Source organism: Lemur catta, chromosome 1 (assembly GCF_020740605.2).
Source record: "Lemur catta isolate mLemCat1 chromosome 1, mLemCat1.pri, whole genome shotgun sequence".
In the NCBI taxonomy this organism is placed as follows: domain Eukaryota; kingdom Metazoa; phylum Chordata; class Mammalia; order Primates; family Lemuridae; genus Lemur; species Lemur catta.
In genome coordinates this window covers 1083034-1098875 of record NC_059128.1, presented here as the reverse complement: position 1 = coordinate 1098875, position 15842 = coordinate 1083034, and the positions used below count along the sequence as shown (strand labels likewise).

Below are 15842 nucleotides of genomic sequence, written 5' to 3'. Positions count from 1 at the left end.
CGTTGCCGTAGCCACGTCCTTCTCCACAGTGCGACGTCAGAGGTGCTGCCTTGGACGTCAGAGCAGAGGCCGGGCGTGGGGGCGCACACCTGTGGTCCCCGCTGCTTGGGGGGCTGTGGCGGGAGGATCGCTCGTGCCCAGGAGTTGGAACTGTGGTGACCTGTGATTGGGCCGCTGCCCGAGATGATGCCAAACGCCATACTGAAGTGAGATGAAACTGAGATTTCAAATCGAAATGAAAAATGTTTATAATAGCAAAACTACCTTGAAAAAGATGAGCAACATTGGAAACCTCACCTTAAAGATTTTAAAACTTACTGCAAAGCTGCAGTAATCAGGACAGTGTGGTGCTCACGTAAGGATAGACACATCAGTCAGTGGAACAGAACTGAGATTCCAGAGATAAATCTTTACATGTGTGGTCTATTTATTTATTTATTTACTTTCAGACGGAGTCTCACTCTCTTTCCCGGGCTAGAGTGAGTGTTGTGGCGTCAGCCTAGCTCACAACAACCTCAGACTCCTGGGCTCAAGCAATCCTCCTGCATCAGCCTCCTGAGTAGCTGGGACTACAGGCATGCGCCACCATGCCCGGCTAATTTTTTTTTTTTTTTCTGTATACTTTTAGCTGTCCAGATAATTTCTTTCTATTTTTAGTAGAGACAGGGTCTCGCTCTTGCCCAGCCTGGTCCTAAACTCCTGACCTTGAGCGATCTACCCGCTTCGGCCTCCCAGAGTGCTAGGATTACAGGCGTGAGCCACCACGCCCGGCCTCAATTTATTTCTGCCAAGGTTGTCAAAATGGTTTAATGAGATTAAGTATAGTCTTTTTAACAAATGTTGCTGAGATACCCGGATATCCAGACACAAAAGAATGAAGATAGACCCCTTACCTCACACCATAATTAACTCAAAATGAATATAGACATACATAAATGTGAGCTAAAACTGTAAAAATCTTAGGAGAAAACTGAAGCACCTTTTAGGACCTTGGGTTAGGCAGTGGTTTCTTAGGTATGACACCATGTCTTGGAGATACCTATATCTATATGTATATGTAGATATCTCAGCAAAGCGTGAGAACCTGTCTTTTTAAAATAGGGGGAAAAAAGGATACAAGTTACGAGAACCAACAAGGGTCTTAGAAGGCTGATTGATACGAAATCAACACGGAGAGTCAATAGTGTTGGAAAACCTGCGGAAATCAATTTGAATAAAACGCTAGGCATAGAAGCTACTAGTAGCTGTCTGGAAATAAACTGAGCAAAGGTCTCTCCTTTCACAAGAGAAACATCTGATAACTTTTTCAAGAATGTTAAACTCTTCCGTAAAGAAGTGCAAAGACTCAACGTCACAAAGATGTCAGCTCTCCCTAAATGCAGTTCAGTTTCACGAAATTCTGTACAGGAATTTTTCGTTAAACTTGGCAAGACAATTCTAAAATTCATACGCAATAGATAAGCAACATAAAAGAGAAATGGGGGCGTTTGGGTTGAGGGAATTTTCATCCGTCTAGGCTGCTGGGACAGAATTCCACGGACACCAGTTTCTCACGGTTACGGCGGCTGGAAGTCTGAGGTCCCAGTGCGGACTTGGTGTCTGGGCAGGGCCACCCCTGGGTGGGGGACAGCCCTGTCCTCGCCATGTCCTCACGTGGCGGAAGGAGCAGGAGAGCTCGCTGGGGAATCGTTTATAAGAGCACTAGTCCCGTTCGTGACAGCTCTGACCTCGTGGCCTCGTTGCCTCCAAAAGGCCCCACCCCCTGGGACCGTCACTTGCGGGTTAGAGTTTCAACATGAACTTTGGGGGGGACACGAGCAGGGAAGTCCTTAGCAGGGAATGTTTTCCTTAGCAGATATACATGTGTTTAAATTAGCTGTACTAGGTGAAATGACGTGGGCTTGGCAGGCGCACAGACAAACGTACAGGGAACAGAGAGGCTCAGACGCATGGCCCTGGTGTGCTTCAGGGAGATGCCACTCATCAGTGGGGACGTGGAGCAGACGGTTGGGGACAGCTGGACGTTCATAGAGGAAATAAAAAGTCAGGTCACTGCCTCACACACACCCCAAACAGCTCCACGTGGGGAGTGACCGCACTGAGGTGGGAGGGGGACACAAGTCACAGAGCTGTGTTTGGTCAGATAAACAGGTTTTAAGGCCTTATTCTTTCCACATCCTCCAGCTGGGAGATGCCTGCCGTGTGCGCAGCCCCACAACTAACACCCAGGATGAAGGTTCTTAGACGTCGGTAGGAAAGAGTCAGCCCAGCAGCAAAGCAGGCAGCGGCCGTACAGACCGGCGGCTCATGGAGCACCACGGCTGGCACATACCTGGGCCGCACGGCCTCCTGGTGCTGGAATTTCCTCCTCGGAGAAGCACGTCGGTCACCTGGATGAGGGCCCACCCTAATGAGCCACAGCTATGCCACTCACATGTGCTTGTAGGAAGCGTGTGCTGTGCCTTGTAGCCTGGGGCACGGCCGCCGCGTCTGTCACGGAGCTGGAACGGGAGCTGACGAGCTGGTGCTGTCTGCTGCCTGCTGTGACGGGGCAGGGACGGCTCCAGGGCTGGCCGGGTGGCTCTGCTGGGCTGGGCTCCCACCTCTGGGTCCTGCCGCTGAAGCAGGGAGACGGGAGTGGCAGGGGCTGCTGCCCGGGAAGTGGGGCGCACACTGCCAGGGCCACCTGTGCAGCCGCCCCCGTGACAGGGCTGTGGTCGGGGAGGAGCCGTCGTCACGCAGCAAGCGTGAGGGAGGTCCCTGCCAAGGGAGGGTGAAGAGGACAGAGTCTGGGGACAGCCCGTCCTCTGGATGGTGGTTCCTCCAGGGGCGAGAAGGGAGGGTGATGGGGAGAGGACACGGCGGGTTTCTGTGGTCTGGCCCTTTGTTTCCTTGAAAAAACCTGAAGTCCGTACAGAGAATGTCTGTCAACTCTTGCTGGTGGCACGTGTCTTCTGTGGCTACTCTGTGGCGTCTCTGCGTCTCTGTGTGCCTCGTTTCGGAGAGCGGAGCGTCACTGCTTAGGACTGGGGTTAACGCCTGTTCTGAGCAGATGCAGCGGCGGAGCAGGGAGCGCCGGGCGGTCAGCAGGTTGTCTTTGTTGTGAGTGTGGAGGTTTTGCCCGGCAGTGGGGTTTCGGGCGGTCCCCGGGGTAAGGGTGACCGGCTTACGCGGTTCTGTGATGACGCACGGGCTCCCGAGGCTCCCTGTGGGGATAATGCACAGTTACATTAACAACTCGGGAACCGGCTTCTGCCCACGTGGCAACCAGCCCACGTGGCATCCACGCCTTGACTCCGCTACACGGTCACGCACGCACAGCGCCCCTTGCACCTCAACTTTTACCTTCGATTTTGCGAGTCCGTGTTTGCCCTGACGACCACGCCCCGAGGCGAGAGTCCACGGCAGGCTCAGGTGAGCCTGGGCGCAGAGAAAGGGGACAACGGTGGAAACGGAGGTGGACATAATTCAGGGCTCGGAGAAAGGCCAGACGCCACTGTTCGTCGGGAAGACGTCAGGCTTCCCTCTCGCTGTGCAAACGTCACGAAGGGGGAGGTGGCATGGGGAGCCCCGTGCACGGCAGGCCCCGGTGGGAGCGTCAGTGACTGTGCATCCGTGTGCTGCGTGGACAACTGAACCGGAAAGGTGGTTACTGATTCGGTTAGGAGAGCAAAGTAAGCAAAACATGCCTGTTAACCTAGCATCGACGCAACGTTAGGGCAGCGTTAACCTTCACTAGTCTTTTTTTAAATGTCTCCCATCTCCTGTCTAAACGTTTTATGTGAGTTTGTTTTTATATTGTTTGTTTGAATTAAAAGAAAGAGCACAGTGGTTCCCGGAACTTCTTCCCACAGCACGGGGGTGTTATTTTTATGATACTGTTACACGCGAGTCATCGCGGCGTTGTCACTGCTCCGTGCACTGCTCCTCGGGGTCCTGTCACATGCGGACCCCATCTAAAGCGTTCTCAGGAATGCGGCTTGTCCACAGCCCGGGGGCCGCCTGTGTGTTTCACATCGATGCCTTTAAAATGTGCTTTGTTTTATTTTTGTTACTATTGAATCTGTGACATTGGAAGGTGTTTGACTGAATAAGTTGCAGGTTCGTGATTCACCTTCTTTTGTAGGTTTTTTTGGTGTGTTTGTCCATGATTTCCTTGAGGGCCAAGTATAATGTGACAAGTCTTGCCTGGCTGTGTAATCGACCAGCCTCGGATAATAAACCAATGACGTTTGTTCTGTTTATCTGCTCGGTTTCTGTGTGCTGATGATTCTTTTAATATTATTTGCACAAATAGCATCGGCTTGGACGTACCTTAGAATACTGGGGAAAAATCCAAATGGCCGTAGGTGTGCGTGGTGATAGCAGAGCTGTGCCTCGGGAACCGGTGCGTGTCCTCCCGGTGCTCGCTAGCCGGCCCTGGCTCTTCCCGCGCGCATCTGCCGGAGGAGCCCCTCCCTCGGCACTGAGAGCCCCCACCTAGCTCTGGCCTCCTGCTGGGTTCTGGGACAGGAACGTGCAGGGCCGGCCGGGCTGTGCCACACGGACAGTAAACGCTAGGCTCCCCCCAGCCCCAGGTCAAGACGAATGGCGGGGAATGTGGACTTGCAGAAACGAGGGCTGCGGCAGCATCGAGGAGTAGGGAGCAGAGTAGGGAATCTGGACAGGCCTCAAAACCTGCCCCAAAATAAGTGTCGTCTGTGGTTGGTTTGTTTACAGTTAGTTCATCCAAAGCAGGATCCAGGCAGAGCTGCTTGTTTGCAATTGGTTGATAGTCTCTTAGGTCTGCCCTTTATTTTTTATTTTTATTTTTTGGAGACAGAGTCTCGCTCTGTTGCCAGGGCTAGAGTGCAGTGGCGACAGCCTAGTTCACAGCAACCTCAAACTCCTGGGCTCAAGCGATCCTTCTGCCTCAGCCTCCTGAGTAGCTGGGACTACAGGCATGCGCCACCATGCCCAGCTAATTTTTTCTATATATTTTTAGTTGTCCGGTTAATTTCTTTCTATTTTTAGTAGAGATGGGGTCTCGCTCTTGCTCAGGCTGGTCTCGAACTCCTGAGCTCAAACGATCTGCCCACCTCGGCCTCCCAGAGTGCTAGGATTATAGGCATGAGCCACCACGCCCTGCCTTTTTGAAATCTTTAAAAATGATCACACAGGGCCAGGCGCAGTGGTCTGTGCCTGTAGTCTCAGGTACTCGGGAGGCTGAGGCAGGAGGATCACTTAAGCTCCGGAGTTGGAGGTTGCAATGAGCTATGATGATGCCACTGCACTCTAAGCCGAGGCAACAGAGTAAGACTCTGTCTCCAAAAAAAAAGTAAACAAAATTTAAAAAATAAAAATGATCATATAGTAGAGTTTTATCCCCTACTCCCACCTCACCCCTTTTTTTATATGCAACTCTGAGTTTTGCTTTCTGGTGGTGGTTTTTGTTTTTGTTTTTTTTTTTTGAAATGTCTGTTTTTTTCATTTGAAATGTCTGTTCAAATATTTTGCTCACTTTTTATGAGGTTGTTTGTTTTCCTACTGTTCTGAGTGTTCATTTCTTTATCCTTTTTTGAGACAGCTCAGTTGCCCAAGCTAGAGTTCGGTGGCCCCATCATAGTTCACTGCAGCCTCAAACTCCTGACCTCAAACTACCTTTTCATCTTAGCCTCCCAAGTATCTGGAACTACGGGCATGCGCCACTATGCCTGGCTAATTTTTTATTTTTTGTAGAGACTGAGTCTCACTCTGTTGCCCAGGCTGGTCTGAAACTCCAGGCCTCAAGGGATCCCCTTGCTCGGCCTCCAAAGGGCTGGGACTACAGGTGTGTGCCACTGCCTGTGGCCTATAGATGCTTTTTATTGGGTTGAGGAAGTTCCATTCTCTTTCTAGTTTGCTGAGAGTTTTTATTACAAGTGGACATTGAATTTTTTCAAAAGCTTTTCTGAGTTGCTTGAGGTGATTATGTATTTTTTCTTACTTAGCTTGTTGGTATGGCGAATCACAATTTTCAGGTGTTGAGCCAGCCTTGCATTCCTGGAGCAACCCCAGTTAGTTGTGGTATAGTAATTACTATTTTTCTATATTGGCAGATTCAGTTTCCTAATATTTTGTTGACAATTTTTACATCCATGTCCATGAGGGGATATTGGTATTTAGTTTTCTTTTTTGTACTGGTTTTGTCTGGTGTTGGTTTTAGGGTGATACAGAACTCATAAAGTGACTTGGGAAGTGTTCCTTCCTCTTCCGTTTTGTGCAAGATGTTATGTAGAATTGGTGTTATCTCTTCCTTTAATATCTGGTTGAATTTGCCTGCTCAGCTCCCAGACACTGTCAGAGCACCGGCTGCCAAGTCCCAGGAGACTCTGACTTGATTCCTGGCATTCTCCTGTTGTCACAGATGGGCATGAGGGTGGCCGTAAGCTTGCGGGTGGCTCAGTGTGCCTGGTGTGCACACAGAGACTGAGGGGCAGTGGGGGCTGGCCCGACGCCGGCACAGGACAGTGACTTCCGGGACTCCGACAGGTTTCTGTGTTAGGTTTTCATTCTGGTTGTTTAAGCTCCGTGCCAGCTTATCTTAAAGACTGAACTTACAGACATCTCACGTGGAACAATTAAAAAACTTGAGACATGTTCTGAGCTGGGCAGGTCTACTTTACAGACCCCTGCCGGGTTGATCTGTGCTTCCATGGTCTTGTTTGGAACACGGTGCTCGTCCCTGAGTCAGGTCCCCTGCAGGCGTCACGCAGCCCAACCTGTCCGGGGCCCCTGGAGTCTGCAGCCCTGTCTTGCCTTGTGGGAGCCGCGTACTGACAAGGCCCCCGCTGGGCTCAGCCTCAGTCCTCTGGTGTGCCAGGCGCTGTCGGGCAGTTTCCCTGGCCCCCAGCCTGCCACGCCCACTGTGGGTCAGGCACGTCCTGCCTGGGAGCCCCTGTGTCAGACCTTTGACCTTCTGGGCTTGGCGGAGTGCAGTGTCACCATCATCACCTGAGGGGCCAGGATAGGAATGGGGTCTCCGTCTTCAGCCCACACCAGGCGGGGCCTCGTTTAGCCCAGGACGGGGCGCTGGACTCCGTCTTAAACCAGCGCAGGGGCAGGGCCTCCATCTCTCAGGTCGGTTGACGGGTGCACAGGGAGCCCGGGTGACATCCTGGGGCCACCAGATCCTGTATCTGCTGCCTGGGTGCTTCCAGTAGAGAGCGCTAGAGGGGCCGAGGCCTGCCTTCCTGCCACCGTGTCCCACGTGCAGTTCCTGGACACCTGGTGGCATTGTCCGAGGCTGGCCGTGTGACAGCTCAGGAGGTGGGCACCAAGAGTCCAGCTCTCCCACGTGGGACCTCACTCCCAGGGACACTCGGGAGCGCGTCTGTCTTGGGCCGTGAAGCCGTGCTGTCCAGTCGGCATGGACAGTTGCGCCTTCTCCCTTACTCTGTCCCTGCGGGAGCAGAGAATGAGCTGGATTTGAAAGAGCTGCGGAGGAGTTTCTGGAAAGTGTGCCGACTCCATTGCACGTCCACACTCTCCAGGAGGGGCGGCTGCCTGGGGCGTCTTCGCTGGGGTGGTCCAGGGACCGGGCGTGTGTGGCAGGTGCTGCAGAAGACGTGCGTCGGCACAGGGCAGCAGTCACGCACGCCGGGCTCTGCCTGGGCAGCCGGGACTGCGCCGTCTTTGTTCCCCAGGGGCGGAGCCACCGGTCGCTGGGCAGGTCCCCCAGACTGTCCCAGGTGGGGCAGCAGGCACCTCCATGACACCTGGCCTCAGCACAGCATGGTGGCGGGTAAATGAGTGGGAGGAGGGTGAGAGGAACGCTCTGACCGGCCCAGGGTGGCTGGCAGGGGTGGGCAGGCTCCTTGTTCTGTGATCTTGAACTCGCGGCTCTCAGATTGTCTGTCTGTCCACAGACCACACTGAGCCACCTCCACTGGAGGGGACACTCACCCTCAGGGGACCTCAGGACAGGGGACCCCAGGCCCAACAGCCGAGGGGTGCTGAGGAGGTGCCTGCCACGTGCAGGGACGCGGAGGGTGGCTGCAGCCTGGCCAGGCCCAGGGAAGGGCTCCTGGGGGTGAGACCTCTGGTCTGCAGGGGTGACCAGCCGCGGCGCTGGGAAGACGCAGGACAGGGCGGGCCGGGTGGAGGGCGCGTACCCCAGGGGCCTCCTGAGGCCTGAGCCCCGCCCCGCCCTTGCAGGTTGTGCAGCCTGACCCTGAAGAAGCTGGTGGTCTTCAAGGAGCTGGAGAAGGAGCTCATTTCCGTGGTGATCGCTGTCAAGATGCAGGTGAGGCTCTCCCGCCCCCTGCGGCTGCTGCAGGGCTCCGGGCAGCCCGTCCCACGCACAGGGGGTGCGTCGGCCCGGTGCGCAAACGTGAGCCCCACATGCAACGGTGGGCGGCCGGCGCCATCTCGGGGAACCGGGGATCTGGGACCACCGGGCTGGAAACTCCCAGGCACAGTCCTGTCCCCCACGAGAGAGGTGGGCCCAGCCTTTGGGACTTGGAGGTCACTTGCAGGGCAGGCCGGAGGGTGCCTGGAGGTGGGCTGCACCCAGCGCCCGCGCCCTCCCGCCCACCTTCCGTGGGTAAGAGGCCTGGCCGGAGAGAGAAGCAGGAAGCTCCGGGGGTGGGGGGGCAAGCGCTGGACCAGGACTCCCGGCCCCCGGTCCCTGGGCCTCTCCGCTGACCCCAGCCGGCCCTCCGACCTCTCACAGCTTCCTTAGTCAAACCTGTCACAGGCTTCGGTTTGGTTTTGTTCGAGGCTTTGAACAAGTCACTGTTTCAGAAGGGGTCATGCTGGACTCCTGCCCGAGCCTGGCCCCGGCACTGCCCGCTTCTCTGGGTAGAGCAGCCCTGACCCTCGTGGCATGGTCTTTGCCCAGTGGCCCAGCCAGGGGTGTCCCCCCGCCGCGTGGGCTGCCACTGGGCTCCAGGCCCACCCTAGGGAATGGGAGGCGCTGCCACCCTCGCTGCCCAGCAGCCCCGGTGTGGCGTGTGCAGGGCTGGCCTCTGGCAGCCCCTCCCCGGCCGGCACCCGGCTCGCAGGCGGCCTGTGCGCCCCACTGCGCCCGTCTGCCCTGCGTCCTCGCAGCGGGGGATCATCCTTCTGTGTGGCCATCGAAGTGTAACAAGAGCAGGTCTTGAGCCCAGCCTGTCAGCCCCATGGGGACAGTGTCCTGCTGATGGAGCTCATGGCCGGTCCCCGCTCCGCAGCGCGACACTTGCGGTTGCTCTGACGCGGGGTCTTGAGGACCCGCTGGGCCCAGGGGAGCAGCGCCCGGAGCCTCGGGCCAGCGTGACGCCGGCCGCTGCCGGGCTGTTCTCTGCGCTGAGGCTGGGGTCCGGCGTGTGGAGGCCCCGCGGCTCCTCCCCAGGCAGCTTCCCCCTCCCAGAAAATAACATTTTTAGATGAAGATCTGGAGAAAATGCTCCACCCGGGCCAGGCGAGTGCTGCGTGTGTGGCACTTGCTGGGGCCATGGAGCCTGGACACCCGGGGGCTGGCGGGCAGGCAGAGGGGACGGTCTCCAGCCCTGCCCAGCCCTCCCCAGGCGCAGGTGCTGCAGGCACGGGCCATCCCGGGCCCGTGGGAGCCTCCTCAGGCGTGGCCACCAGGCCACAGGGCCATGTCTGGGCCTCTTGGCTGGGGACGGGTCAGGTCTCAGCAGGTCTTCAGAGCCCTGCGGAAAGTCTAGAAGGTGGCCGTGGCCTGTCACTGGCTGCTGGACCTGGTGCTGTCACCCTGACACTGCTGACCCACCCACGCTGCCCCTGTTCCTGGGCCCCTTCCCCGGCCACCGTCTGTCCCTGTGGTGCTGCCCCAGGCCCTGTCCTGACTGAGCACTCAGCCCTCCGGGGTGTCCTCCGTCCTCGGTGCTCCGTGTGGCTGGGTCCGTTTGTGTCCCCCGAGCAGCAGGTGCTGAGGTGGCCTCGGCACAGGCCTTTGGGGGACACATCTGTGAAGCCCTGGGGAGGGGCAGGGAGAGCCCAGACCACAGCGGGCCCTGGGGAAGGAGGGGCTGAGGACTGGCGGGGGCTGCACCCCCGCAGCGCGTGAGCTGTGGGCCCAGAGCTGGGCAGCGGGACGGCTAAGCTGAGCCTCCACGTGGCCCCCCGGCTGTCCCTGCCACCTCGCTGCTCCCACCCGAACATGGGCCTCTGCCTGGGTTCTGTCCGTCCTGGACCCCCCCACACCTGATTCTCTGCAGCCCTCTTCGCCCCCCACCTTCCAGCCCCCACTCTTCACTCCCCGTAACCTCTGACCCACTCCTGGAACCTGGCCTCCCGGGTGCAACACATCTGACCGGGTCACTTGGCGCGAAGTCCCCAGGGCTCGTCCCTGCCGGGCCAGGTGCTTTTCAGCAGTTCTGTGAGGAGCCTGTGACCCGTTGGAGCGTGTTCTGGTGTGCAGTCTGGGGTTGGGATCCGTTATCCGCTCACCACGGCCACCGCTGGCTAATGTTCCTACTGTCCCCAAGCCTCACTCACTGTGCACCGAGTGTGTGTGTGTCTGGCTGTGCACTTTCTGGGTCTATTTCTAGGCTTCCCAGCTCCCTGTCCTGTGACAGCATCTCCGTATTTTACGTGTCATTTTCTGTGAGGACCAGTCAGTCCTGGTCATTCTACTTTTCACACGACTGCTCGGTGTGCCGAGCAGCTGCTCGTGCAGACAGACTTGGGCGTCGGGTTGTCCAGGGACCTCTGTCCCCTTCACTGCGTCTCTGGGGTCATCGTGCTGTCGGTGGCAGGAACCATCCTGATCTCTCTCGGGTCCCAGGGCAACTCCAAGAGGTGCTGCTGCGGCTGCAGGATTCGGACACTCCGGAGGCCCCTGCTGAGCACCCAGGGCGCCTCCGCGACTTCCACTGCCCGACAGCGGAAGTGACCGGGCCTCTTTGGCTGCTCTGCTTGTCCCCTCACAGGGCTCCAAGCGGATCCTGCGGTCCCACGAGATTGTGCTGCCCCCCAGCGGGCAGGTGGAGACAGACCTGGCTCTGACCTTCTCGCTGCAGGTGGGTCCCCGCACCTGGGCGGCAGGACGGTCCTCGTGGGTGTCCCCGGTGGCGGGACCCTCCTCGGCCGTCTCTCTCCATCCTCCCTTGCGGGTTACACGGGGGCCTGCGTGCGGGAGCCGACACCCAGCAAAGCAGCGTCTGGGTTCTCTGATTCTTTCCTTTGGGGCATCAGGTTTATGGAAGTGTAATTTACAAAACGTAGTTTACCCTGTTTCAGTACAGGGGTCCGTGGGCTTTGAAAACTGTCCACTGGCTTGTGACCACCGCAGTCGGGCAGAGAACAGTCCCATTTTCCCAGTTTTTTAAATCGGTTTTTGTGAGCTCTCAAGAACAAGCTTGTGAACGTGAGCTCCGTGCACGTGGGCTCTGCTGCGCTGCAGAAGCCGCTGTCCTAAGACGCGTGGGCCTCGAGGGTGAGTGCCGCTGGCGTAGCCCCTGCCACACACGGCGCGGGCCGAACCGCGTGCTCGGCATCCCGGCCAGGGCAGCTGCGGGTCTGTCTGGGCGTCCACAGCTGTTCCCAGCCGTCTGGACGATAGTTCCCTGCGCCGCTGTGGCTGTCAACGCAGAGACCAGGCCGTGCGGCCGCCTGGCGCAGTGAGCGTGGCCGCCCGTGCGTTCTTGCTGCAGTCGCTGCAGGAAGCGTCCCGGTGACCCTGCCCTTGGGGCCGTGTTGGCACCTGGTCTCCACACGGCTCGCGGGTGGGTTGACCCTACCACGTGCTGCAGGGACGCTGGGCCGCCAGAGGCCGAGGGGGCTGCCTGGGGCCACGGGAAACCCACGCTCACGCCCCCCCCCCCGCTCGCTCCCCAGTACCCGCACTTCCTCAAGCGAGAAGGCAACAAACTTCAGATCATGCTGCAGCGCAGAAAGCGGTACAAGAACCGGACCATCCTGGGCTACAAGACACTGGCCGCAGGCTCCGTCAGCATGGCCGAGGTGAGTGTTGTGCCGGGCAGCCGCCGCCGCGGCCGGGCCTCACGGGCGCCAGGGCGAGTGTTCTCACGGGTCCAAACGTCCACTTCTCTCCCGATGCCCAGAGGCACCTCGAGGCTGGTGCTGCCGTGAGGGCAGAGTGTGGGCCCCGGCGGGGCTTCCTGCCACCCACCCGCCACTCGGGGCGTGGCTCCCTCGTGCCTGCGTGTCCCTGGGCCCTGCTAGTGGCCTGTCTTGCCCTCAGGAGGGCAGATTCTGGCCGGGTGGGGCTGTTCTGGAGCCCATGCCAGGAGGTGTCGCTAGAAGCGTCCCCCCAGCCGGTTCCCTGGTTCCCGTGTCCGTGTGTCTCGTCCCATGCCTGTGTCCCACGCACTGTGGCCCAGGTCGGAGGAGCAGGACAGGCTGCCGCCGATCTGGGTTGGGGAGGGGCTCGAGGGTGCAGAAGTCCCTGGTGGGGAACCGAAGCGAAGCCCCTCGAGAAGAAAGCAAACGGTCAGGCCAGCCTGTCCCGAGGGGCCTGGCGGTCTGCGGGGCCTGGCGCACGTTGCGTTCAAGCCTCGGGGGCTGCGGGGCCTCGGCAGTGCCCGGGCCACGGGGAGCTCTGCTGCCGCCCGCCTGGAGCAGAGGGAGGTCTGCCAGGGTAGCCCCTCGTGGGGAGACACAGCTGCCGGCTCCCCCCGCCCTCCTCACCCTGCCAGGACCCTGCTCCCGGGCCTCCCCAGTGCAGGGCTTGAACAGTGGGGGTGTCCGCAGCGCACCCCCACACGCTGCTCGAGTCTGAGGCCTCCTGTCTGCCCGAGAGGGGCAGGTCGGTGCTGGCGCCCCATCCCCTGCGCCCCCACCCCTGTGTCCGGCACAAGCACTGGCACAGCCCTGGGCGCAGCCCCTCCCGCTGCCCGGGAGGCCGTGAAGGGTGTGGAGAGCGTGAGCCGCTGCCCGAGGCTTCTGTCCTTGTGGGAACCGCGGCCAGCCTCGGTGGGGGGGGGGTCCCTGCAGCAGGGCACAGGGCGGAGCAGGCCCCTGCCCCCGCACAGGCCTGAGGCCGCAGTCACGCAGCCCCCAGGCTGGATCGGGTGAGCAAGAGGCCAGAGGGGCTCTCGGGGCCACGGGGCCCGCCCTGGAGCACAGAAGTCCTGCGGCGCTTGGCATCTCCTGGTGCCTCGGCCTGTGCCCGCCCTGCACCTGGCCTCCGTGCAGGGGCTCCTGTCTCGTCAGCCCCGTCTTAGCCGCCTGGCGCGGTGCCCGCGCTCTGAACGCCGTCTGCACAGGCCCGGCCCCGTCCCGTCCCTGCTGGCACGTCCCCCGCCTGCCCCACCTTCTGCTCTCTCTGCCGACCCCTGGGCGATGCCAGAGTGACCTTCCCAAAGGGCACACCTGGCACATCACCTGCTGCCTTAAAGCCCCTCACCTTCCCTCTGCCCTTGGAGAAAGGCCTGGTCCCTGGGCGCAACCCTGACACCCTGCCCCACTCCCTCCCCGTCACCCCCAAAGCTGTGGTCACATGACCGCCCCTCGAGTGCTCCCCTCCTCCAGCCTCTTCAGGCATCTCCTCCTAACGGCAGCCTCTGACCCGGGACCCAGTGGGGCCCTGTGTGTCCCCGAGCACTGGGGCAGTTCTGGTCCTGTGTCCTGCGTATTGCAGCGGCTGTTTCCCACCCGTGAGCCGCTGTGGGCTTGTCATTCCGCAAGGTCTGGGGCAGCCCCAGGCCCGTGTCAGGCCCGGCAGGCAAAGGTGGACACGGGTGTGAGGGCTGCTCCCCCAGGTGGGCCCCAGGCCTGGCTGTGGGGCCTCAGGGCAGGGTTGGTGCACGGGGTGCTCAGCGGGAGGGAAGGGTCCCGAGGGCGCAGCGTGGGGCCAGTGGACGTGGCCGGGCGGCCAAGCAGGGCCGGGGGCCTGGAGCAGTAGCGCCCTCCCCCGCCGGCCCTCCAGACACAGGCAGGGCTGCCGACAGGCCCTGAGCGGGACCTCGGGTGTGTGGGGAGAAGAGTCGTGCAGGCCTCACGAGGACACTCGGGTGTCACCTCCTCTCGAGCAGCCTGGGCCCCACCACCCCAGCACTGCCCCGCAGGGCTCACCGCCCGGCCCTGCGCCCTCACTTGAGGCGCCAAGTGGAGCGGAGGGCCTGGGCCCAAGTGGGTGCCCAGTGGGTGTTGGTGTGGGGTGGCTCCGCTCTGGGGGTGACCCAGCTGTTCTCTGGTGCGGACCCCAGCTGAGCCGTCAGGGAGGGACCAGCACCCGCCACCCTCTGCCACCTGCTGCCCCTTTCTCACACCTCCCGGGATGACCGAGCTGACCGGCAGGAGACCGAGGGCTCTGGTCTCAGCGACGGGACCCCCCTGCACCTGGGGAGGGGAGCGTGTGGTGGGCGTGTGGGTCTGCGGGCCTGGCCTGGGGGATGCAGGAGCCCCGGCCAGTCGGGCTCCTCAGTGACACCCAGGAGGTCGGCTGGCCTGAGACCAGGCTGCAGGGGCGCAGTGGGCGCCTCTGGGTGACCTGGAAGCGTGGTGGCGGCCGGGGAAGCTGTCCTCGTGACGCCACCCTGCCCCCTGGGTCCTCCCCCCGCGCCGCACCCAGCACTCGGGCCAGGTCCAGCCCGGGAGACCTGGAGGCCCAGGTGTCTAGGGATGGGCGGCTCTCGGTGGGGCACTGGCAAGATGGCAGGGTGGGGACAGCACGGGAGCCGTCGCCCGGCTGACCCCATCTGCGTGCAGCCGCTTCCCCGTGGTCTGTCCCTTGGGTGCCTGTACGGCCACGCGCCACTCGAGAATGATTTCAGTGGACGACAGACGGTATCCGACTGAAGCCCCCTGAGATTACAACCGAGTAAGGGGGAGTCCTGTCATGAGTGACGTCATAGCCGTCCCGACCTCGTAGCACGACTGCTTTGTTCCCTGTCAAGTCAGTGTCGTCTGAGTGTGCCACGCTGGCTCGTGACGTCTGCAGCGGACGCAGGGATGTCCTCGGCCGTCACGTTCACGCACCACTCGCCCCCTCACTCGCCCAGGGCAGCGTCCGGTCCTGCAGGCTCCGTCCGTGCCAGGTGCCCTGCACAGGGGTGCCATTTTTATCTTTTACGCCGTATTTTTACCGCACCTTTTCTATGTTTAGAAATGTTTGGCTGCACAAGCACCTGCCGTAGTGTCAGAGCTGCCTCCACCGTTCAGCACGGGACGTGCTGTGCCTGCGGCCGAGAGCCGTGGGCCGCGGGCACGGGCAGCCCCGGCAGGCACTGCGGCCCAGCGGGCGCCACACCAGCCCGGCAGAGCGAGTGTTGCAATAAAGTGGGTCACACAAATGTTTTTGTTTCCAGCGCTGATAACATTATGTTTACGCTATACTGTTGTCTGTTAGGCATGTGACGGCATTATGCCTTAGTTAAACAATACTTTACTGCTAAAAATGCTAAAATCTCCTGAGCCGTCCCCAGCTGTGATCTCGTTGCTGGCGGAAGGTCTTGTCTCAGGGTTGGTGCTGCCGACCGCTCAGGGTGGCCGAGGGCTGGTGGCCGTGGCAGTTTCTTAAATGAGACAGCAAGGAAGTTTGCATCGACTGACTCTCCCTTTCACGGAGGATTTCTCTGTAGCCGGCGATGCCGTTTGGCAGCATTTCACTCACAGTAGAACTTCTTTCAAATAGGATTCAGTCCTCTCAATCCCTGCTGCTGCTTTACCTATTGCGTTTGTGGAATATTCTAAATCCTCTGTTGTCATTTCAACAGTGTTCACAGCGTCCTCACCAGGAGTCGATTCCATCTCAAGAAACCACTTTCTCTGCTCATCCATAAGAAGCAACTCCTCATGCGTTGCAGTTTTATCGTGAGATTGCAGCACTTCAGTCCCATCCTCAGGCTCCACTTCTGATTCTAGTTCTCTTGCTATTAGGGTGCATTGTCAATGAGCAGTCATAGTTTGAA

At 59.7% G+C, this 15842-nt stretch overlaps 1 protein-coding gene across 2 annotated transcripts in view; it reads left to right on the top strand.

Moving 5' to 3' along the window:
- Window positions 1–15842, top strand: part of PACS2 (phosphofurin acidic cluster sorting protein 2) — a 68936-nt gene that overhangs the window by 27907 nt on the left and 25187 nt on the right. For both annotated transcript variants that reach the window (XM_045559197.1, XM_045559204.1), the window contains exons 2-4: window positions 8176–8263; window positions 10899–10988; window positions 11806–11931. In XM_045559197.1, coding sequence (XP_045415153.1) covers window positions 8176–8263; window positions 10899–10988; window positions 11806–11931 — 304 coding nt within the window. The remainder of the gene's footprint in view (window positions 1–8175; window positions 8264–10898; window positions 10989–11805; window positions 11932–15842) is intronic.